At 43.6% G+C, this 24,426-nt stretch overlaps 1 protein-coding gene across 1 annotated transcript in view; it reads right to left on the bottom strand.

Moving 5' to 3' along the window:
* Positions 1 to 358: 358 nt before the first annotated feature.
* Positions 359 to 24,426, bottom strand: part of LOC115651276 (complement receptor type 1-like) — a 67,024-nt gene continuing 42,956 nt past the window's right edge. The window contains exons 15-22 of the mRNA XM_030562214.1: positions 21,861 to 21,970; positions 21,454 to 21,613; positions 13,642 to 13,735; positions 12,047 to 12,132; positions 10,249 to 10,443; positions 8,985 to 9,164; positions 4,654 to 4,683; positions 359 to 1,239 (exon numbers count right to left, since the gene is read on the bottom strand). Of these exons, the coding sequence (XP_030418074.1) occupies positions 1,184 to 1,239; positions 4,654 to 4,683; positions 8,985 to 9,164; positions 10,249 to 10,443; positions 12,047 to 12,132; positions 13,642 to 13,735; positions 21,454 to 21,613; positions 21,861 to 21,970 (911 nt within the window). The 3' untranslated portion in view covers positions 359 to 1,183. The remainder of the gene's footprint in view (positions 1,240 to 4,653; positions 4,684 to 8,984; positions 9,165 to 10,248; positions 10,444 to 12,046; positions 12,133 to 13,641; positions 13,736 to 21,453; positions 21,614 to 21,860; positions 21,971 to 24,426) is intronic.

Here is a 24,426-nt window from a genome sequence, read left to right as displayed (position 1 = left end):
GCTAGTGAAGGCTGTAGAGCAGATTCATTTTATGTCTCTAAATCGTCTTGGTGCCACTAGATGGGACAGACCACCACACCCTGGTGGTGTGTGGGTTACACTATCATGCTTGCATTCAGTTTGGATTGTATCTTGTAGTTTCCTGGCAGTGCATTGTTACAAGGCTGACAAAGCGCTACCCCTTGCTAGAAAAATCCATACCCTAGGAAATCATGAATTTTTTGCGGTGGGGGGAAGGGGTCCAAAAAGAACTACTAGTTTCATCTGCTCTGGAAAGCAGTGACCAGATCACAGTAGAGGGGTAGATTTCAAACACATTTTTACATTGCTATTGAGAGTCAGGATGCTATAGTCTTTGTACCATATTCCTTTTATTCAGAGAAAAAAAGATTTAAGTACAACCGAAATTCCAATTTTTTCCATTTGATAAATATGGAAGTTACCAAGTAAAAGTCTATACAAATAATTTATGTTTTCAATCCTACTGACAACACATCATTTGGTTATAAACACCTTTTCACAGCAGAGAATTATTTCATGAATGTAATAAGCTTGCTGTAAATGCTACCGAACTCGTTTTCAGCTACTGAAATGTTAAAATAAAGACATTTTGTTTAGGCACAGAATTACTGAAGAATTTGCTCACAAGTATAACCATTTTACTGATTACTTATCAGAAATGGCTCTTAAGGAAACAGGTCATTTATTTTGGCTCTCAATACAAACTTAAACAATTTGATAGCGTGGACTCTGAACACTTGAGTCTTACACACATCCATGCACTTCACTCTGGGATGCTACACTGAGGACATCCTGAACATAAGACTTGGGGTGAGAATAGTTTGAGGTTTCTGTTGTTTTTGGAGTTTCCTGGACACGAGAGCAAAGGAACACTGATTATTCTGGAGATTTTTTTTTTTTTTTTAATCAAAACAACTGAGGATAAATGTGAATTAACAAAAGCCTACAGCAGTTCTATGAGTATCTTTGGCATCATTAAATCTGTATTTTAAAAGGGATAATAAGTACTTCAAGACAGAAACCTCCAAATAGAAATCTCAACAGGCTCTTGCTTGCAACAGCAAAATCCACAATGCTGAATACAACCGTAGGAATCTGGGATCACAAGAGAAGTTTATTGCAATCATAGGAGGCTTCCCTCCGTTTTCTTCCAATTTCATCTTCACTGTCTGATGACTAAGTTAGTAGTCAGCACTGCCAGAATGATAGGCATCTTCCCTGCAAACCCAAAATAAAGACAGTTATAACCAAATAAAAAATGAATATTTGATTTCACTCCAGATGTTTATGAGTTTTTTCATTTTATGTTCTGTCTGAAAGATGTGTTTTGTTGATTTTAGAGTTATATTAACACAATTATAAACTAATTTCCAATTAAAGCAGAGTTCATGCTATTTCTTCTCTGAGGCCATGTCCAAAACTGAAAAGAGGCAGAAAAATCATGTAATCAAAGTTGGCAAACAGTGATAAGTTAGCTATTACATATCCTAAATACAGGAGAACTGGACTATCTATGCTCCCTTCTAGTGACGCTCAACCATTTAGAGCACTGGAAAGGCGAGGGGATCATCTGTAACATAACATGGTTTTAGGACATTAGTTTCTTCCACTGACTACTCACATTATACAAGAATCGTATTCAACTGTACACCCCAAGAATACCACATAGAGTACTGCTGAAAAGTCAGTAATCTGGTATGCTGACAGGACAGAAATTGATTTATATTATCTTAGAAATAAGATTGAAGTATACAGTATGAAAAGAAGCATGAGCAAAGGATGTTGATTCCCTACATTATTGCCGGGAACAGAGGGAAATGAGGTAGTGGTGTAGAACCTTTTTGTACAGTGCTTTTGGGCTGCCTGTGCAGAATTTTGGATCATTTATTCATTTTTATATCTGTACTGATTTTAAGTAATATTCTGAAAATTTAGTCTAATTGCTGAATTTACTAAGTTGTGCAAGAGTGACTATATGCAGTGAACCTCTGCCATGTTTCCACTCATTAGGCTGCTGAGGAGATGGGCTGAGGGTTAGATGGATATTTAAGGGCAACTCTTCATAGTATTACACACAAGTGCTACATTAAACATCCTTTGTTAAAGGAACATCAGGTCTGCAAAGTCAAGCACTCAGTTACAAAAGGCAATAATTAAGGGTGTCTGTACAACCTGAGTAGAGCCCTGTTATCCATAAGCATGGTGATCAGTCTTTAGTTATATGATCACTTGCTGTTTTCTCCCAACAGGACCCTTGCCTCACTCAGTGCATATGACAGATATTGCTCACTTAAGGAGCAGCTTATATTTTGTTTAGAAATATGCTTAGAAAAATAGATGACTAACAGGGGATATGATAGAAGTCTCCAAAAATCAAACGGTATGAACAAAGTGTTATTTACCTCCCCTCCCATAACACAAGAATCAGGAGTCACCCAATGAAATTAACAGGCAGCAGGTTTAGCACGAACACAGAGTCAACCTGTGGAACTTGTTGACAGGTCAAAAAAGTCTGACTGAGATCACAAAACAATTAGTTATGTCCATGGAGGATAGTTCCATCAATGGTCATTAGCCAAGATGCTTAGGGATGCAACCCCATGCTCTGGGTGTCAGCACACCTGCCAGCAGCTGAGACTGGGCAACAGGGGATCAGTCTCTTGATAATTGCCCTGTTCTGTTCATTACCTCTGAATCTACTCCCAGTGGCCACTGTCGAAAGACAGAATATTAGACTAGATGGACCATTGGTGTGACCCAGTATGGCCACTCTTATGTTTTCTCCTTGTTGTTCAGCTGTGACCCCAGCCTTATTTACTGCACACTCTTCAAACCCTGCTCTGAAGACAAACATATTAATTCTGTTTCTGAATCACTTGGCTAAACAGTTGTCACAGAACCCCTGTAAGATGAGAGTGTGGAAGTGCTGACAGGATTGGGGCTTGAGTTTCCACAGCTGCAGTGCTGGGTTTTGGGGAGGGTGGGGGGGGAAAGAAATGGTTCAGGCAATTAAGCATGTGCTAGTTTTGCTTTATGTAAGGTCAGGTTACTCAGCTTAGCAACACATTTGGCTGTAAAGATATAAAACAAAACAAAAGTAAAAAAAAAAAATTGTTCTATCCTGAACTTTCAGCATCCAGTACCAATCTCTGCACAACACAAGATGTCTTCCAGAAAAAGTAAGTACAACAAATATGGTATTCAGCAGCACACTTAGCATTTTTCTTAAAGCAGAATACATTTTCCTGGAATAGCAAAGTAGCATTACATGAAGCATGGTAGAGTTACAGAAAATAGTCCATTTAAATCACTTACAAGCTTCTACACTTTGCTGCTGGTAAAAAAGTTGAGATGGGATTCTAGAAAAGCCTCTATGTATAGTTAGCAAGTATCATTGCTTCAGAGCTGCACGAGTGCAGTTTTGGAGAGCCATGCCTTTGCTTTTTCCTGGCATCCAGGTATAAGAAAAGATGCAGGCTACTAAACTAAATAAAAATCAGGTAAAACCTCAGGATATATTAGTGCAGGCAGCAACGAACGACTATAGGAAAGAAAAGGTGGTGAACTACTCTGAAGAATTAGTGAGACATCAGGAGCTATTTTGGTAGAGTGAATCTTGAGAAAACTGAGGGAGGAGCAGGTCAGAGTATAACAGCCATTAACATCTGAAGGGTAAGGCTGTGTTTATTTTAGATAAAATGTGGTTTACAGGGTGCTTATGCATAGGGAAGCATGCTGCAGCTCACCGGCCTAGGAACATTCAGGAGAAGGCCATGGGGAGCGGTGTGAGCTCAGCATGTGGACTGGAGCACTATGAGCATGTGATAAACAAACCCATATATGGGTTTGTTTAACTCTAAATTGGTTAGAGGTTCATGTTATGTAAGTTGTTATATAAATTTCTTATATAAGCACCATGTGCTATAAAGTAGCAAGGGGAGGGGCTCCTTGCTGGAGGGACTCTGCCCAGTTCTTTGTACCAGGGGCTCTCTGTGCACATGTTGAATAAAGCTTTATTGAATTGAATCGAATCGCATTGGAGCGAAGTCCCATGATTTCTACTCAGCAGACTCACTGGGAACCACCAAATCCCAATACATCTTTGAATAAAGAGAACAAGGATCAATTGGTTCCCAACGTCCACTGGAAGGCAGGACAAAAAGTAATGGGCTTAACCTGCAGCAGGGATGATCTAGATTACATATTAGGAGAAACTGTAACGGAAGTTAAAGCACTGATTAAGCTTCCAAAAAAGGCTGTGGAATCCCCAACACGGGAATATTTTAAGAACAGATTGGACAAATATCTGTCAGGGAAGGTCTAGGTGTACTTGGTCCTGCCACAGCACAGGGGCTGGACTTAATGACCTCTTGAAGTCCCTTCCAGCCCTATATTTCTTTGATTCTTTAAGTCAAGCATCTGCCTCATAAGCTTTTATATGGCACTACTGCACAGAACATAATATGACAAGAGAAAAACTAGCTGCCTGGAGCAAATTCCTCACATACTGAAGCAGAGGGGAAAAAATGGTATGAGATTAAGAAAGTGGAACATTAAATATCTTACGCTATTACTGCATCTTACTATGTAAAATCTGTGCATTGAATTATTTTTAAAATTTAAGTTACTTACCTATAGCAATTATAGTACCAGTGTTCTGCTCTAGAAAGAAAAAAATGTAAGGTGAGCTGAAGTATGAAGTTATATGAATGCAAGCTAACTATAGGAATCCATTGATTCATATTGGTGCAACATTTAGTACCTTAAGCCACACAAATAAATAGATTCAAATTAATATCATGCAAATTACAGAACTGATAAACATATTGGAAACCACGATCTGATCCCCAGATAATCCAATATTGAAAGAAGAAAGGCAGCTTTTCCAGATATTCTATTACTTGTACATTGTAACAGAGGTATGACAGTCCTGAGAATTGATAGAGAAAAATCTTTAGAGGATTTTCCCTATTTTGAATGAATGCTCTCATTTGCAGAATTCTTATGCATACTCCTCAGACCAAAGCACCCTCCCCTCCAGATACTGCTGCATCTCATCTGCCAAATTCTGCACCAACCTGAAGAACACCCCTGGGGAACCTTGAAAGCTTGTCTGTCTCACCAACAGAAGTTGGTCCAATAAAAGATCTCACCCAGCTTGTCTCTCTAATATCCTGGGACCAACATGGCTACAACAAAACACTGCACACAAATTCTGCACTGGTCAGCCACATTTTTACCTACAGCAAAAGTCACTAGAGGTGGAGTGTCTGGATCAGCTACCATAAAACATGTAACCACAGGATTAGTGACATCAAGTTATCTGCCAACCTGTACTTACTTGGGAGTAGAGAAGCAGAAACAAGAGAAAAGTGGTATTTTTATTTTGATGCTCCTGCTGCGATTACCAGAGGATCAGTCAACTCAAACCTAACCATTACTTACTTACAGAACAAAAAGTGAACTGAGTAGACATCTCATCGGAGTGCAGTTTGACACCTGACTATCAGTTAAGTCTGTAGTTGCTTGTGCCATTATTGTGCAGAATTCAGATTGACAGTTTCATACACCTGGCATTTTATATAGATATATTGAGTGAGTGGGCATCAGCAGGTGGGTATTACCACACACAGAGCAGTGGGGGGAAAAAAGTAATGAAGGAAGAGATAGTTCTGGGTGGGAGACAAGACTACTACAGGGGTACAGAAATGTAATTCCAGCCTCAGGCTTATAATTTACACCTGAGCATATGAAGCATTCGGGTGACCACTACCGTACTTTATGAAGCACTGCATACACCTCTGCCCCGATACAACACGACCCGATATAACACGAATCCAGACATAACGTTGTAACGCAGTGCTCCGGAGGGGTGGGGCTGCGCACGCCAGTGGATCAAAGCAAGTTCGATATAACGTGTTTTCACCTATAATGCAGTAAGATTTTTTGGCTCCTGAGGACTGCGTTATATCAAGATAGAGGTGTGTTATGAAGTGAAGTGCAGTGCAATAATTGAATGTCCCATTTTGTAAATCAAAGCCTCTGCTATCCACCATGAGGATTCTAGGTATCTGAGCATAGTGGTTATTTTGCTCCCTTTATAGTCATCAGGTTTATTTGGGCTTTCTTTAGGGCCATTTGGGGTTCTGTTTAGAGTAGGTTCTGCATAAAAAGGAGACTTACAAGAGGATACGGAGCAACCCACTTATCTGAACCTGTGCTGGACAACGCCATGCCATGCATGGACAGATCTCAAAGGCAACAAGACAGCTAGAGCGATTTTATAATGTTAGCATGTTTTGTTGCAAACTAAAAAGCAGTCCGAAGATTGCTCTTTTCTTTCCCATTGAAGGATCAAGCACTACCTCCCCTAACACACTACTGAACTATGAAACACAGACAAGCTATTTTACCCATTTCATTTTCCTTAAGATTTCTGTTGAGTGTGCACAGTGACAAGTGTCCTCGTGCATTAGGTTTATTACTCTTACAGCCATGCCAACAACTAAGCCTTTGAACCATAAGCCATCTACTCCTACACAAAATAAATATCGTAGTAAAGTTTTCAAGATTGATTCTCTTTGGCCAAGTCACCATGCCTGGAGTGCCACACCCCCTTGGAGCCTGTGTCTATTCCCTTGCTTGGTATATGGTCCCCCCATTCTCTGACGCCATTCTCTAATCCCACCTCTCTCTCTCTAAACCTCCCTTCATTTGGGAGAGTGTACAACAAACCCCTGCCTCATGTTTCTTCACTCCAACACCATCCTTCACTCCCTCCAACCTGGTTTATCCCCTTCATTCCATCCCAACTTCTCTAACCAAGCTCTTTCATTGCTCCTTTCCAGACCAGTCTCAGGCCTGTACTTCACTCGATCCTCTCAAGACTGTTTAACCTGGGCATTTACAAGACTGTCACTCCTGGCTCTTTTTCCCTCTGGCTGCCTTGGCAGAGTCTCTTGCAGGTTCCATCTCTTCCTCTTGACTTTGGGTTCGCTCTGGACTCGTGCCCACAATGCTACGCAATGACCGGAGAAGCATATCAGCTGCCACTGGACGTGGTGTGAGGAACGCCAGGAGCTGGGAGTCCTGGTGCCACAGGTGACAAATACAGATCACACTATCATCAGAGAGCTAGAACCATACTGGAGAGGACCCTGAAGGATGCCATCTGCTGCCAATACGTGGAAAAAGCTGAAACAGAACCCAGACCAGGGCAAGACATTCGAGATGACGTGCAAGTGGGACCCCAGCAACCACTTCCTCCCTGGGGGCACAGGGCCCACCTCAACTGCATCCTTCTGAACGGGGCTGTCCAGCACGGGAATTGGGATAAGCGATGCAGGAAGTGTGGCTACGCCAACGAGATGCTACCCCACATCCTGTGTAGCAGTAAGACCCATTCAAGAGTTTAGCAGCTGTGATAATGCCATCCAAGATCGCCTGGCCAGGGCTACCCCACCACCCCTGGGGAAGGTTGCCGTGAACTCTGCCATCCCCGGAACAAACAGCCAACTGCGACTGGACATTGTCATTACCAACGAGGACTGGAAGAAGAAGATCATCATGGTGGACATCACAGCGCCCTTCAAGAACAGGACCCAGGCCTTCCACAATGCTTGAGTCCGAAAGGTACAGAAACACACCTCTCTGGCTGAAACCTTCAGCGCTAAGGGTTACCAGGTCCAGACACATGCACTGATCGTTGGAGCCACAGGCATCTGGGACACTAGTAATGAGTGAGTGCTAAGAGAATGCAGAATCGGTCAACGCATTCAGCTGATGTGGCAACTCAGTGTCAGATGCCATCAGGTGGTTGAGGGACATCTACATAGAATGCAACACTAGACATAGGCAATACCGGGAGAGATGAGCTGGAGTGCTCATGAGAAGTGCAGTCAGGAAAGTAACACATCCTTTCCTCATGGACTGTATTTTCTGAATGACCAACCAACTTAATTCTCAATTACTGAGGGACAATCACCACTCATTGATAAGTTTTGCTTTACACAACCAAATCTCTGTGCAACTTTTCATGAGTTATGTACTTGAGGATACGGATTCTAATATCTAAACTGTATTAAATCTATTCACCTAAATTTGGGTTATTGGTGACTTTGTGCTCGATGTATATATGAGTTTTAAAAACTGACTTTATATTTGTGGATAATCTAAGCACTATACCCAGATGATCACCCAGATGAGGTATTAGGAGTATTGTAAGCTAGACACGAGAAATAATTCTGCTCTAAACTGTGCTGATTAGACCTCAACTGGAGTATTGTGTTCAGTTCTGGGCACCACATTTCAGGAAATGTGGACAAACTGGAGAAAGTCCAGAGAAGAGAGACAAAAATGACTGAAGCTCTAGAAAACATGACCTATGAGGGAAGATTGATAAAATGGAGTGTGTTTAGTCTGGAGAAGAGAAGACAGAGGGAACATAACAGTTTTCAAGTACATAAAAAGGTTGTTACAAGGAGGAGGGAGAAAAATTGTTGTTCTTAACCTCTGAGGATAGGGCAAGAAGCAATGGGCTTAAATTGCAGCAAGGGCAGTTTATGTTGGACATCAGGAAAAAACTTCCTATCAGAGTGGTTAAGCACAGGAATAAATTGCGTAGGGAGGTTGTGAAATCTCCATCATGAGGGATTTTTAAGAGCAGGTTGGACAAACACCTGTCAGAGATGGTCTAGATAATACTTAATCCTGCCATGAATGCAGAGGACTAGACGAGACGACCTCTCGAGGTCCCTTCCAGTCTATGATTCTATATAGAGACACTTTTCCCAAACTATGTATAATAATTTTTTTTAACGTTAGCATTAATTTTTTGTGTGTATGCCTATGACAAAAATGGGACAGAAACACAAACTTTACATCATTCTAACATGGCTACTCTAAAGCAATAAGCTTCCTAAGTATTAGCATATAAAACGTTCAACACAACTGCTCATACTTACTGACACAGGTGGGCAAAGATGGAACCCATGAATTGTTAGCTTCACATTTAACTGAACTGCTACCAGTCAGAGTGTAGCCAGAATCACATTCAAATATTACGACATTTCCATATGAATAGTCAAGTCCAAACCCAGATTGCTTTTTTCCATTTTTGACTTCAGGCTCTCGACACCTGACCACTGAAAATTAAAAGTACCAGCATAAGATTGTATTGCAGAGGAAGCATCTTTTTTTGGGGGAGGGGAGTGGGGGGGGGGGGGGGCAAGAAGAGAAGAGGAGAGGAGAGGGGTAGAGGAAAGAAGAAAAAGCCCTGATACTTGACTACAAACAGGTAAGATATTTTAAAAAACACACAGTTTTACTACTTTGGATCTTTCCCTTTAAAAATATATGTTAGTCCATATACAGCACAGCACCTAACTGTATGGGTATCAGCTCTCCCCAGTAAACTGCATGAGTTCATCATCATTTTATGAAGCCATCAGGAATTTGGGTCAAGCTAGAAGAAACGTACATACAATGACATGCTGGAACTGAACTTCCCTGCTTTTGGGGGAGTTAATATTGAGTAGCGAGGTGACTAACCTGTCTAATGCCTCTGAAAAAGCCTCCATGAAAGCTGTTAGGCTGGGTAACTCAGCAAGAATAAAAACAAGTTGTTGCAGCTGCTTGAATACCAAGTACATAAAACGCATTGTTAACTAAATGCAATAGTGTGCATGAGCACTGCCATCGCCCAAATGAGGATTGTACAATGACTTTTATTTCCCCCTCCTAAGAACTCTATGGCTGTGATATGAACTCATAGAAGCCTGAGCCTTCACAGCCAGGGAGCCCTCCCAGAGAATTCTGAAAAATATGGTTCCCAAACAAACGATCCTGCTTGTAAGCCCCTCTCCCCATCCCCTTTAGCACTGAGTAGTAGGGTACTGGTATAAAAGCAAAACCTTAGTTGAAGAATTTATCTCCACCTAAAAAAAATATCAACTGTTTGTTACGTGAGAATTAACTGTGGTCTTGGAACACTGAAGGGAGACAAAAAATACAGGCTTGATTAGAGGCAAAATGGTTTCCAGGAATGATTTATGAAGTGTCCGTCATTCTTTACTTTTCCAACAGAAACTAGTTTTCATGATTATGTATTTAGTGGGACTAAGCACTAACTAAATTTCCTCAGGTTTATGGGTTTACTTAGCAATCAAAATATAGTTTTTCCTGGGAGGAGATAGTAGAATAAAAAGATAAAAAACAGATGCTACTAACCTTTGCATTCAGGGGCAGGCCCACTCCACTGTCCATTGACATTATCTTTTGTTGTACAATAAATGGAGGCCGCTCCAATAAGAGAGACGCCCTTCTCACATTTGTAAGTTACCGCTGAGCCATAGTAAAACTCTTGTTCACTCTGACCAGTATGGGATCCACGGATGATACCAGGAGGTGGAGGACAAGGTATTGCTGAAGCAAAGAATGTCAACATGAAAATTAAAGTTTCCATTGAAGGTGAACTGAAGAGAGTGTTTTCACTAAGAAAGTTGTCTCAGATCCCCCTAGAAAGCTATTTAGCCATTTGGAAAGGGACTTAACATTGCATTTTAACATTTGAAGCGAGACCCCTTTCAGATTCTGAAGATTTTTCTGCTTTTAGGCTTGACCCAACCCAGTACGTCCATTGCTCAAGGAGGATGATCCATAAAACACCAGCTCAGGAAGATATTAACAGAGCGTGCCCCTTCCCAACATTAGCCTCAGGGAGCCAGAACCTCTTCCCCACCATCTCTAGAGGTGGCGTTGTTCCGCCAACAGAAAACTAAGCTAGGACATTTCTTGCAGGAGCAGCTGATTCTAGACTGGATATCAGCAGAATGATTGACAGACCAAGCCCAGAAAGCATCCAAGAGATCAAAGTAAGTTAGAGGCAAATTGTGATTCACTCCAAAAGAGCCCCAGATTTTAATGGGCAGTCAGATTGGGGAAGGATCAAAACTTCTTAAAGTTGTTATCATGCCTTTTACTTAGGGCTTGGTTACCCTTGAAGATGTAGAGTGCCAGGAGTTAAACCGCCCTCAGAGACAGCAGCAGGGAAAGCGCTGCTGTGTGTGCACACTGTCAGCTGCAAGTGCAGAGGCGTGGCCACATTAGCAGCTCCTGCAATGCCACAGAGAGCTGTGAATTGTGGTAGCTATCCCAGTGTGCAAGTGGCTGCAGCGTACTTTTCAAGTGTGTGTGTGGGGAGCGTGACAGAGTATGTTGTGTGTATGTGGAGGGAGAGACTGTTTTGGAGGACAGAGTGTGTCAGCCTTCTGTCTTTAAATTCAGACAACAGCAGCAGGGGGATGGGGGAACCCTGATATCAGCCCCCACCCCCTGCCTCTCTCACATGCACACACCTGCCTCTGCAGCAGGAGCATTCCACAGTAATGTTTTGCTGTGAGTCCCGGAGCAGATATGCATGCTGGCTGTCAAAAATGGAGCTTTGAAAGGGAATATGCGCTTGCCTGCTGCCGAGTTCAAAACAAGGGATTATGGGATGTTTCTGGAGGCCAAGCACAGCACAGTAATGCAACATGTCTTCCACACTGACACCTTGGTGTTTCAGCCAGGATGCGGCAAGCTCTACGCTTCTCGTGGAGGTGGATTACCAGGGGTGCTCCAGCTGCAGAGTCCAGGCGCTCTAAATGCCTTGCCGGTGTGAATACCTCAGGCGTTAGGGTGCCAGGGACTAATTTAATGCTCTGTAACTTGCAAGTGGAGACAGGGCCTACACGATCAGCAGGATTACACAGATACAACAGCAAAGAGGAGCCATGAGGCCTGTTGGATTATGCATATTAAACAGTGCCAGGTGAACAATCTAAAAGGAACTTCTAAAAAAAAAAAAATTCTGTAGGAGTCATCCAAACACCATGGTGACCCACAGTATAATTTAATTCCTCCCTGCAACAAAACTTGTCCTTTGGATTAAATGCCAAAGTAAAAAGAGAGAGTCTCTTCTCAAGCACCAGCTATGCTGCATCATCTCCAGACATGAACTGTTCTTAAAACCATTAAATTAGTTTACCTTCACAATGTGGAAGCTCCTTATTCCAATCAACTTCATTTCCTACAGTCAAACATTGGGCAGAAGTCGTTCCAATTAATCTGTACCTAAAGAAAAAAATGTTAAAGTTTGTTACTCATGTAAGCAAAGAACCAGGTTACAGTCCAGAAATATGGAACATGGTTTCTTTCTGCCAGTAGGTGGAGACAAAACATTGGAAAAAGGTACACATTTAACACCATAGGACCAAGGAACACTAAGGCCAGGTCTACGCTACATATCTATATCAGCATATATACACATGGTTTCTGTCTGCCATCTTCCTGTGAGGAACAGTCACCCAACAGCAGTCATTGGGGCAACTAATGTAGTTTGAGAGAGAGCCAGGCAAGTTTATGAGTGCAATTATACGATGGCAGGGCTCAGCAACTCTGGGTTTTGTTTGTGTATGTGTTATGTTCCTAAAGGCTCATGTTTCAGGATTTCAGCCAGTCCCCTGCACCAGTCAGGAAGGGACTCCTTGACCCAATGTATTCTGAGCCAGAGATGGCCATGGCTGACAATGGGACAGTGGATGAGGAAGACCAGGAATCTGAAGTGGCATCAAGGACTCTCACTTCAGTGCTTGGCTTGCTGGTTCTTGCTCTCATGCTTAGGCTCTAGTATGTGGGGTTGTTAAGTAACTTCCCCCAGGTCAGTGGCAGTGTCATTGGGTTTTTTTTTGGCCTTCCTCTGTAGCATGTTAAGTGCACGTCACTTGCCAGGATTATCTCATCTCTCACTTCAACATCTCCCTGCCATGACAGAGGCACAAAGAATTTGTACATCTAAGGCCTCCTATTCTCTGCCCATGGCACATAATGGTGTAAGCTCCTGTGGGCTGTAGTATTTTAGACTGATTTTGGTTGAGTTTAGTATGTGGGTCCCTGGGGAGTGATGGTGGCCTGTGATATACAAGAGGTCAGACTGGAGGATCTGGTGGTCCCTTCTGGCCTTATGAGACCTCAAAAATCCAAAAAATGCAATGGAGCCACAAGTTCTTTTTGATTCCCCAAGGCTTGGCACATTAACCCATAGGGACAAAAGCAACAACTGCACTCTAGGCTATCCTGGGTAATACTGGCATCTACAAAGAAGGGATAAACAAATATTTGCTATTGGGGAGCAGGAAGAGGTCTGCTCCTACCTGGTGCTGCATTTTATGGGCAATATTCTGCCATTAGCTCCCAGTACCCAAACAGAAACCCCTGTAAAAAGGGAATGACGACACGGGTCAGTAAGTGCCACATGACCCCTGAGGTGGGACTCATGTCTCATGACCCACAACCCAACCCCTGCTGGATGATCCCCTGAGGGCACTAGGCTGGGATCTTCAAAAGCATCTGAGTGAGTTTGGTGCTCATCTCCCACTGAATGACAACTGTAGCTGGGTCGTTATCTTCCTTCAACTCCTTTGAAAAAAATCACAGGTTTTATAAAAGTCTACAGATTTATAGCACACCACTTGTGTTCTTGAAGTTAAGCAGGCTTTCCACTTTCATTTTCCCAGACTTTAGCAGCACTTTTATACCAGTCTAGGTTCTGTTAATTAGTCAAAAGAAGCAACTTCCACTCACCCTTCATTACAGGAGAAGGTTGCTGTTGCACCTAACCGGAGATCAGTTAAATCAACCCTGCCATTTTCTAGTTCCAGTGGTTTACATTGTTTTCCTAGAAGAGAAGAAGACTAATATTAGCGTTACCTCTTATAACCTTAATGGGAAAAAGCAGATATGCTAACTGGCACTCGCTAACATAGCAAATACCATGGGATATCAAAGCCAATGGTCTCGGAGTCCAGTATCTGTCCCAGATGACAGCAGGCAGCACCAAAGGCTACAGACGAAATCTTACAACTCACATTATGGGTAATTTTGTAATATGCCCATGAGCAGTGGAAGTGGGATGACGCTTCCTAATCCCACATGGACAGTGGTTGCCTTATATCCTGAATCAAGAGAGTTAAGATCCCCTTGCAGATTTAGTATAAGTGCAAATATTCATATTGTACATGTTAACACCCAGATCTCGAAAATTCACATGCAGAACCATATTCATGTGGTTAGATCCATTGACTTTAACTAGCAGCAATTACAAATAAAAAGCAACATAATACAGGGAAAAAATGGCATAAATTATGAAAGGTAAAAATTGATATGGGGAGCTAAAGACATCAGTGAAGGAGTCACAACTGGCATGGTTACAGACAATAAGAAGGTGGTTTTGACGTTCATTAGGAACAAAAGAAATCCTACTGTAAGAGAATGTACCCGTATCCATACCCTAGAGACTGCTGTAATAATCTCTGTACCAAGTATGCCTTGTGAGGTATCTGAAAGTTTATAATTTACTGGTCAATATTGTTCTGATAAAAGGTATGACAATAGTGTATGTGAAGTTATAAAATTTCCTTGTATGATAACTCATTTTGCAAACCACAGTACAAGTTGGCAAACAGCTCTGTCTCAAAGGAATGTGTGCTCTGCTTATTTTGCATATAAGCAGTCATCAAGCAGGAAGAAAAAACTGAAGAAAAGTAGCAGGGAAGATCTTTCCCTATAGACTTTTTGTCAGCTGGGAATGGTTTTCCAGGGGGCAAGACAGAAAATGAGGGATAAACACTCCGAGGCCTGGTCTACAATACGTATTTAAACCTATTTTAGCAGCGTTAAACCGATTTAACGCTGTACCCGTCCACACTACGAGGCCCTTTATATTGATATAAAGGGCTCTTTAAATCGGTTTCTGTACTCCTCCCCGAGACGAGTAGTGCTAAAATCGATATTACCATATCAGATTAGGGTTAGTGTGGCCGCAAATCGATGGTATTTGCCTCCGGGCGGTAAGCCACAGTGCACCACTGTGACTGCTCTGGACAGCACTCTCAACTCGGATGCAGTGGCCAGGTAAACAGGAAAAGCCCCGCGAAATTTTGATTTTCGTTTCCTGTTTGCCCAGCGTGGAGCTCTGATCAGCACAGGTGGTAATGCAGTCCCAAATCCAAAAAGAGCTCCAGCATGGACCATATGGGAGATACTGGATCTGATCACTGTATGGGGAAACAAATCTGTTCTATCAGAGCTCCGTTACAGAAGACGAAAAGCTAAAGCGTTTGAAAAAAAAAATCTACAGGCTACACAGTGCTGCGTGACAAGCGTAACGGGAAGCCAGAGACTCAAATGGACGCTCCTGGAGGGAGGGACAAGGTACTGAGGACTCCAGCTATCCCACAGTCCACAGCAGTCTCCGAAAGTATTTGCATTCTTGGCTGAGCACCCAATGCCTGTAGGTTCAAACACATTGTCCAGCGTGGTTCAGGGAATAGCTCCTCAATTTACTCCCCCTCACACGTGAAAGAAAACAGAAAGAAATCGTTTGACTTCTTTCAATGTCACCCTATGTCTACTGAATGCTGCTGGTAGACACGATGCTGCAGCAGTGGAAAGCAGTATCCGCTCCTCTCCCCTCCCTGGTGGCAGACGGTGCAGTAAGACTGGTAACTGTCCTTTTTAATCAATCCATGAGTGCTCCTGGCTGGCTTCAGGTGAGGCTGGCCGGGGGCGCCTGGGTGAAAATAGGAATGATTCTCGGTCATTCCCAGTAGATGGTACAGAACGGCTGGCAACTGTCTTCATCATAGTCACTGGGGGCTGAGCTCCATTGGCCCCCTCCCTTTCCTGTGTAAAGAAAAGATTCTGTACTGCCTGGACTATCATAGCAGCGGCATGCTGGGCTTCTCCCCCCGCCCCCCGCATGGCTTAATGTCCTGCCTGGACTGTCATAGCACAGGGAGGCTGCCTCCCCCATCATTTTATCTCACTAACAAGTCACTTTCTTATTCCTGCATTCTTTATAACTACATGACAGAAATGGGGGGGACACTGCCACGATAGCCCAGGAAGGTTGGGGGAGGAGGGGAGCAACAGGTGGGGTTGTTGCAGGGGCACCCCCCCGTGAATGGCATGTAGCTCATCATTTCTGCAGGATCTGACACAGAGCAGCTGTGCTCTGATACACTGCTTCTCTAGTACATTTGCCCCATATTCTAGGCAAGACTGATTCTATTTTTAGAAACCATAAAGGAGGGATTGACTCGAGGAGTCATTCCCAGTTTTGCTTTTGTGTCCCCAGCCGATCTCAGCCAAGGGCACCCATGATAGCAGCAGACAGCACAGAAGGACAGATAACGGTCATCTCATTGCCAAATTACACTGGCAGCAGACGGTACAGAATGACTGGTAACCATCTCTGCTATCATGCAAAAGCAAACGAATGCTGCTGCGTAGCGCTGGAGTGTCGCCTCTGTCTGTGGCATCCAATACACACATGGTGACTGTAAAAAAAAAAAAAAGCTGAACGGGCTCCATGGTTGCCATGCTATGGCATCTGCCAGGGCAATCCAGGGAAAAAGGGCGCAAAATGATTGTCTGCTGTTGCTTTCCCGGAGAAAGGAATGACTGATGACATTTACCCGGAACCATCCGCGACAATGATTTTTGCCCCATCAGCCACTGGGCTCTCAACCCAGAATTCTAAGGGGCGAGGGAGACTGCGGGAACTATGGGATAGCTATGGAATAGCTACCCACAGTGCAACACTCCGGAAATCGACGCTAGCCTCGGACCATGGATGCACACTGCTGAATTAATGCGCTTAGTGTGGCTGCGTGCACTCGACTTCATACAAACTGTTTTATAAAACCGGTTTATGTAAAGTCGGAATTATCCCGTAGTGTAGACGTACCCTCAGGAACCTCTCCTCCCTCTCACTCCGTCCATCAAATCACCATACTAGATGAGACAAAGGAAGCAGCCACTAATCTGAAGATGGGGTCCTCACTTAAGTTTGGTCACTAAGACTGCTGAGAGCATGTGGTAAGAAAACCTTTATTTTGAACTTAACATAGTTCATTAACTTGGTTACAAGAGAAGTCAAGATAAAACACAACTGGTGCCCATTTTGGACTTAAGCCTCATTACTTGCATTCACTTAAAATCTCTTTGTTATTAATAAACTAGTTTGATCCAATCCAGTGTGTTTAAATTGAAGTGTCTGTGAAACACTATTTGAGTAACAAGATGTGAGCATATTACTTCTACTGTAGAAATACAAACTTTATATACATTGTATTGCCCAGCCCTCTCCTGGACATTACAAGACACTCTTTTGGAGGGGAAAAAAATGCAATGAATACTAGGAGTTTGTTGGGGTCAACCTGCAGTATAACCAAGGCTGGTGAGAGCCAAGGTATGGCTGGCTGAGACATAGCTGGGAATGACTTGCACACTGGAGGCTGTTTGTGAGCAGTCCAGACTGGAGGCTACTGCAGCAAACCATTGTAAAGGGCACTCCAGATTAGAGGGAAGGGGTGACATTCTCATTAATCTGGATGATATATACACCTAGTAATGGTACAAACCTGTTTCTAAATGGAGATGGTAAAACAATTATGATGCAGGAAAGGCAGCAGTGTTCAATCAATATTTCCCTTTTGGAAAGAAGAATGACAACGTAGTCTCATCACAAGAGTACTATGAAGTACTTTCATGTCTATTAATAATTAAGTTGGAAGTTAAACTACATCTGCTAGGGATAAACATTGTTAAATCAAACTCTTGGGATAACTTGCATCCAAGCATCCTAAACAGTTGGCCAACAGATCTCTAGCCCACTGATTAACTCCTAATAAATCTTAGAATACCAGGAAATTCAAGAAGAATGGAAGAGCCCTGATCTTGAGCCAGTATTCAAAAAGAGCAAGCAGAAGTACCTAGGTAAACTATACACTAGTTAACATGATCTCACTCACAGGCATAATCATTTAAAAGGTATTCGTCAATTCCAAGGTCAAATCTATTCTGACCTCTTGTGCAATGCAGGGCAAAATTTTCCCAATTCATAAAGAATTAAGAACAGAAATATAATTCATATCAATCAATATGGTTTTATGGACAGTCAGGTTTGTTTGATAAACCTGACCTTGTTCTTTGAAGTTACAAATTTGTTTGATAAATGTAACTGATAATATACTTGGACTTAGTACCACACAACATTTTAATTAATAAATTAACACTTCAGTATCAATAGCGCACAAGTTAAATGGACTAAGAATTGGCTAAGACGGTGTGGTAATATCTTTTATTGAACCAACTTCTGCTGGTGAGACTTTCAACCTTGCACAGTGCTCTTCTTCAGGTTTGGAATACATTTCCCAGACCAAGAAGAGTAGTGCGTAAGCTCAAAAGCTTGCCAACAGAAGCTGGTCCAATAAACGATATTATCTCACCCACTTTGCCTCTCTAATATTCTGGGACTGACAATGGCTACACCACCACTGGATACAACTGACGTCTCAAAAAGCAGTCACCAACGGGAATCATCATCAAACAAGCATGTTTCTAGTAGGATTCTGCAGGGATCGGTACTAAACCTGATGCTAGTCAACATTTTAATCCGTTGTCTGGAAGTATACAAAATCACTTGTGATAAAATTCACAGATTACACACAGATTGAGGGAGTGATAAATGATGACAGGACAGTCCTGCAAAGCAATCTGGATCCCGTGGGACCGTTCAAACAAAAAGCATTCCAGTACCGTATAATGCAAAATTATACATATAAGCACAAGAAATGCAGGCCGTTGCTAGAGAATGGGGAAACTATATCCTGGGAAGCAGCAAGTCTGAAAAGAATTGAGGTCACAGCAGACAACCAGCTGAACATGAGCTCCCAGTGCGATCCTATGGCAAAGGACTAATGCGCTCCTTGATGAATTAACAGGGGAGCAGGAGTAGGAAGGTAATAGCAATGCTGTATACAGCACTGTTGAAACTCATACTGGAATACTGTACCCAGTTGTGGTGTCCACATTTTCAAAAAAGAGCCACAAAAAAAATATTCATGGGCCTGAGAAAATGCTGTCCAGTGAGAGACTTAAAGAGCTCAGTCTGTTTTAGCTTGTCAAGAGAGACTGAGGCAACGTGATTACAGCATCTGATGACCTTGTTGAGGAGAAGATACCAGGTACTAGAGGGCTCATCAATCTAGCAGAGAAAAGCAGATCAAGAACCAAGAGCTGGAAAGTGAAGCCAGACAAAATCAAAGTGAAAATAAGGCAAAAAAGCATTTAATAGTGAGGGTGACTAACCATTGGAACAAATTACCAGAGGAGGAAATGGCAGATTCTCAGTCTCTGCAAGTCTACAAATCAAGACTGAATGTCCTTCTAGAAGATATACTTTAGTCAAATACAAGTTTTTTGTATCAATAAAGGGTTAACTTGGTGAAATGTAAATAACTTGTGATGTAACAATCCCTTCTAACATTAAACACTATGAAGCAGCGGACTATTCACACGATCAACATCAAACACATTTGTGTTTGTCGGACCAGGTTCTTAATTCATCTTTTTTTTTAAATCTTACCATGTTCTTTGCTTCCATTTTGTGGCAGTATGTTCCACAGGCTCGTTATACATTCTGTAAATATTTGTTATTAATTTTCTTGATACGTGAATCCTGAATTTAGACACCTAAAACTTCATGTTCCTCGGTCAAGCTCTGTGGAAGAGCTTTTCTTTGCCCCTACAAGAGTTACTTGCAATGCTTTCTCCCACAGTAGACTTATTTCCACAAAGAGTGAACTGCATAAAAAAATTCACAATTATCTATATTGAACTCCATACAGAAAGTTATCTTTACATGGATACAGTATAACACTTTTTATGACTGTACTGGGAAAAAAAACCTCTCTCAAAACAGACAAAGCACGTAAAAATTGTGACCTATTTACAAAGGCCTGATCAATTCAGCAAAACAAGCCCTGCTGAAGTCACTCAGACTTAAGAACACACTAAGTGCTTTGCTGAATCAGGGCCTATATATAAAGTATTTTCTAAAAAGAGCAGGTCAGAGTAGGTGAGTCTAAGGTAAGGGTTGGCAACCTTTCAGAAGTGGTGTGCCAAGTCTTCATTTATTCACTCTAATTGAAGGTTTCAAATGCCAGTAATACATTTTAATGTTTTTAGAAGGCCTCTTTCTATGTCTATAATATATAACTAAACTATTGTTCTATGTAAAGTAAATAAGATTTTAAAAAGTTTAAGAAGCTTCAATTAAATTAAAATGCAGAGCCCCCCAGACTGGGCCAGGACCTGGACAGTGAGTGTGCCACTGAAAATCAGCTCAAGAGCCACATTTGGCATGCATGCCATAAAAGTTACCTACCCCTGGTATAAGACTATTCAGGAAAGGCCTATCAGTATGCAAAACTGAAAATTAAATCATAGTTTAAAACATATGCACAAGAAGGTAGAGTTACAGTTCATCAGCATCCAACTGTATATATCCTTACTAGTTACTGTAGTACTGCTTTTACTAGGCACTTCTAAAGACTATATATGCTACATTCCATGCAGATGAGGAAGCATGCAAAAGTTTTATTGTACTCTTAGCAATGAGACCAAGAGAAGTATTCTCTAAGTTTCATTATGAATTAGTATTTTGACCAAGTTTGTAACAACATTATTTAGTACTAGGTTTACTTTTAGTACAGTGAATTCAGTGTATTTCATTATCAGGGATAAAGCAACTAAAACTTTTCAAAGAAAGGCAGACACTTGCACAGTAAAGTTTTCTACTTATTGTAACAGGTTTTAGAGGAGTAGCCGTGTTAGTTTCTATCAGCTAAAACAACTAGGACTCCTTAGGGCACCTCAGAGACTAATAACTTTATTTGGGCATAAGCCTTCATGGGCTAAAACCCACTTCATCAGATGCATGGAGTAGAAAATACAGTAGAGAGGTATAAATACACAACATATGAAAAGATGGGAGTTGCCAATAGAAGAGAGATTCTTAACTGTGTCAAGATGGCTTGCACATCAATTGAAACGGAAAAGCAACAAAACTCATGGTCTTCTGACCATGTTGAGTTTGCAAGACATGTAACAAAAAGGAGACTTTCCAGAGCCCAAAATGTATCCTGGGCGACTGGAGTACTTCAGTGGGGTCCCAGCAGGATAGGAATCGTTCACTGCCCCAGGCAGCAGAGCGAAATTCAGCCGAGAAGAACAAACACAAACGCCCAGCACAAGGCTCTCGGAAGCGGGGGGGGGGGGGGGGGGGACGTGTCGCTGCGGAGCGGCTCAGGCCCTGCTCGCCCGCTCCTATCCACCGCGGGCGAGTCCGGCGCATCCCGGGTTGAGGGCTGGATAGGGCAGAGCCCAGCGCCAGGGATGCTGCAGTGGCAGCCCCACTTGAGCAATAGGACGGGGAGGCCCGGGGGAACCGCTGCGGCTCCGCTTCCCGCCTGGCACCGGTGGGGGGGAGGGGGATTGACAGGATTCTGTGTCTGGGCAGAGCCCACCCGCCGCCAGGCCCCCACTCACCGCGAGCCCCGGGCAGGGGCGGCAGCAGCAGCAGCAGCAGCAGCGCCAGGAGCCCGCGGGCGCCGGGCGGGCAGCGCGGAGCCGAGACCATGGCGGGGCCGATGGGAGAAGTCGCGGGGCTAAGGCGGCAGCGGCGAAGAAGCGGACCCACGATGATACAGTATCAGCTATATACCCGCAGCGTGTGACCCGGGACCTGGGGGCGGGGCTAATATTTGAAGGGGCGGGGTCTTCAGGCTGCGGGGCGGGGCCTTATAGCGGCCTGAGCCGGGGGGCGGGGCTGCGGTTTTAGCGCGGCGATCGGTGCCTGCTAGGTTCCGGGCTCCGCCGCTGCCGGTGTAACGTCAGTTTGAGCAACCCTCCCGTTTTGCAACTAGCTTCAGTTTCTGTCGCATAAGAAAAGTTACACCGGCAGCACCCGCCGCTCCCCGGGCTGCCCCGCCGCGTCGCTTCTCACGGGCAGACACGTCCCGGCTCTGTCCCCTGGCGGCCCGGCGCCACTTTTCCTGGCCCGGCGCTAGGGCCGAGGAGCCACGGGGATAAGCGCTGGGCACCAAGAACCCCACCCGGCCCGCTTTGTTTTCATAGCGGAGGAATCCGGCAGCCCGGACGAAATGCTGTTTGTTTAACTACGTATTTGCTCGCTTTGGCAGACTGGGCACACGCTATTTAATCCCGTACAGACATTGATGCCGCACCTGGAGACTGCGGTTGGCCAATACAAGGAAGCAGATAGCTAAGAATTTTTTTAATATAAATAAGCTACTTCCCCCTCTGCTTCTAGCGAATTTAACGCCCAGGTTACAACAACAGAGAGCTAGTGGAAGAAAGGGAACCCCCCGGGTGGTGGTGATTGAAGCAGCACTGGCATTTTCCCAGCATCTCAGTGTCTGTCATGGAGGAATCAGGCTCTAATCTCCGCGTACTGGGGCATTCCAAAGTGCTGTGTTTGCTGCTGATCCCACAAAAGGGGCTAAATCAGTGGTTCCCAAACTTTTGTATTGGTGACCCCCTTTCACACAGCAAGCCTCTGAGTGCAACTCCTCTTATACATTAATTATAATATAATATATATATGAATGAAACACTATTATAAATGATGTAGGAAACCAGGGTTTGGAGGCTGACAGCTCACAACCCCCGTGTAATGACCTTGTGACTCCCTGAGGGGTTATGACCCCACCCCCCAGTCTGAGAACCTCTGTGCTAAATCTGGAAATCATGCCTCAGTTTTTATTTGGGCAAGAATCATTGACTGCAATGGGTGTATAAAGAAGGATTGAGTGAAAAGCAAATGTAACCCACACACTTCTTGGGTGTGGTGTTCTCACCCCTCTAGTAGTACTGAGAAGACTTGGCCATGGCTACACTCACACTTTACAGCACTGCAACTTTCGCACTCAGGGGTGTGAAAAAACACCCCCCCCTGAGCGCTGCAAGATACAGTGCTGTAAAGCATCAGTGTAATCAGCGCTGCACGCTACACCCGTAAGAGATGTGGTTTACATGCAGCGCTGGGAGAGCTCTCTTCCAGCGCTGCCGCTTCGACTAACTCACACTTCACACTCACACTGGGGCAGTGCTTTGAAATTCCAAATGTAGCCATACCCACACTGAGTCTCTTCTACCACCTTAGCTAATAAGCTTTTAGCTCATGCAGTAGAGGCTTGTGAATTAGTAAACTCCACAGGTCCCAGGTTCAATCCTGCTTACCAACAATCGGGGTCTGTTGGTGTTACACAAAGACAGGAAGATTTGCCCCCAAAGTGTTTATTTACTGGGTCTCTGCAAATGGAAAACACATTGTCACTGAGAACATGATATTTATGCCATCCACATGTGGGTTAGGTGCTTGTCTAAGGGCTGGTCTACACTACGGGGGAAAATCGATCTTAGATACGCAACTTCAGCTCACGGCGTGGGATCGATGTCTGCGGCTCCCCCTGTCGATTCCGCAACTCCGTTCGGGTTGGTGGAGTTACGGAATCGATATAAGCGCATTCGGGGTTCGATATATCACGTCTAGATGAGACGCGATATATTGATCCCCGAGCAATTGATTGTAACCGGCCAATAGGGCAGGTAGTGAAGACGTACCCTAAGATGCACAAGCCGTCTGCTGCCAGAGGCTTGAGCCTGTGCAGCACTGCCGTTGCTTTCAGTGGGGCTCCATGCAACTACAGGGTCTGCTCACACAGTACAGTTTGCAGGAATTGTGCTCACATTTGTTTTGTTTTAAATAAAACAAACAAACAAACAAACCATATTTTATATGTCTCTTTTCTGCAGAACTCAGAGGAGGGTCATTACTGTGATCTGGCCACAAAGGCTAGCCACATTTAGTCAGGCAGAGTGTAACCTTGTAATTGTGAAATAAGGGGATATGGTGTCTGTTCACAGTTAGGGCACCTGTTCCCTTTATTTCTCACAGAGGGAGCTGCTGGTGACCCCTGTATGAGGGTGGCGATGTCTTTCTATTACAAAAGAGTCTTGTGAAGTTAGATTTTCTCAAACATTGCCATTGTTTGCAGAAGCCCTTTGAAATTCAGCAGGCAGAAAGCACTCAGGGTAGAGACGTGCCTTTTTTTGTGCCCCCTCCCAGGCAAGTCCATTCATGGTTGGCTGAGATAAAAATCACCACCAGTTCCCTTCGCTCACTTGCATCTCAAGAAAAACGTTTGCAGCCTGCCAAAAAAACCCTCCACAAATCTCTTAAGTCCTATACTATGCCACTACATCAGCAAGACACTTAACTAGGAATGCCTGGGAGCTGCAATGGGGTTGTGGCAAACACTGGATCTGGAGCCCCAACCAGCTCCCAGTTAGCACATGGGCCGTAGTAGAGCATCTCCCACTCTAGGGGCACCACACTAGGCAGGAGTAGGTATAAATGAGGAAGCCAGGCTTGGGCTATTCCCTAATCCTGCTGATGAGATGTATAAGGAGTTGTTATAGTTGTAAGCAATAAAATTT

This window comes from Gopherus evgoodei, chromosome 4, assembly GCF_007399415.2.
Source record: "Gopherus evgoodei ecotype Sinaloan lineage chromosome 4, rGopEvg1_v1.p, whole genome shotgun sequence".
In the NCBI taxonomy this organism is placed as follows: domain Eukaryota; kingdom Metazoa; phylum Chordata; order Testudines; family Testudinidae; genus Gopherus; species Gopherus evgoodei.
Note: the sequence above shows the minus strand (reverse complement) of the source record. Positions and strands in the feature narration are given on the sequence as shown.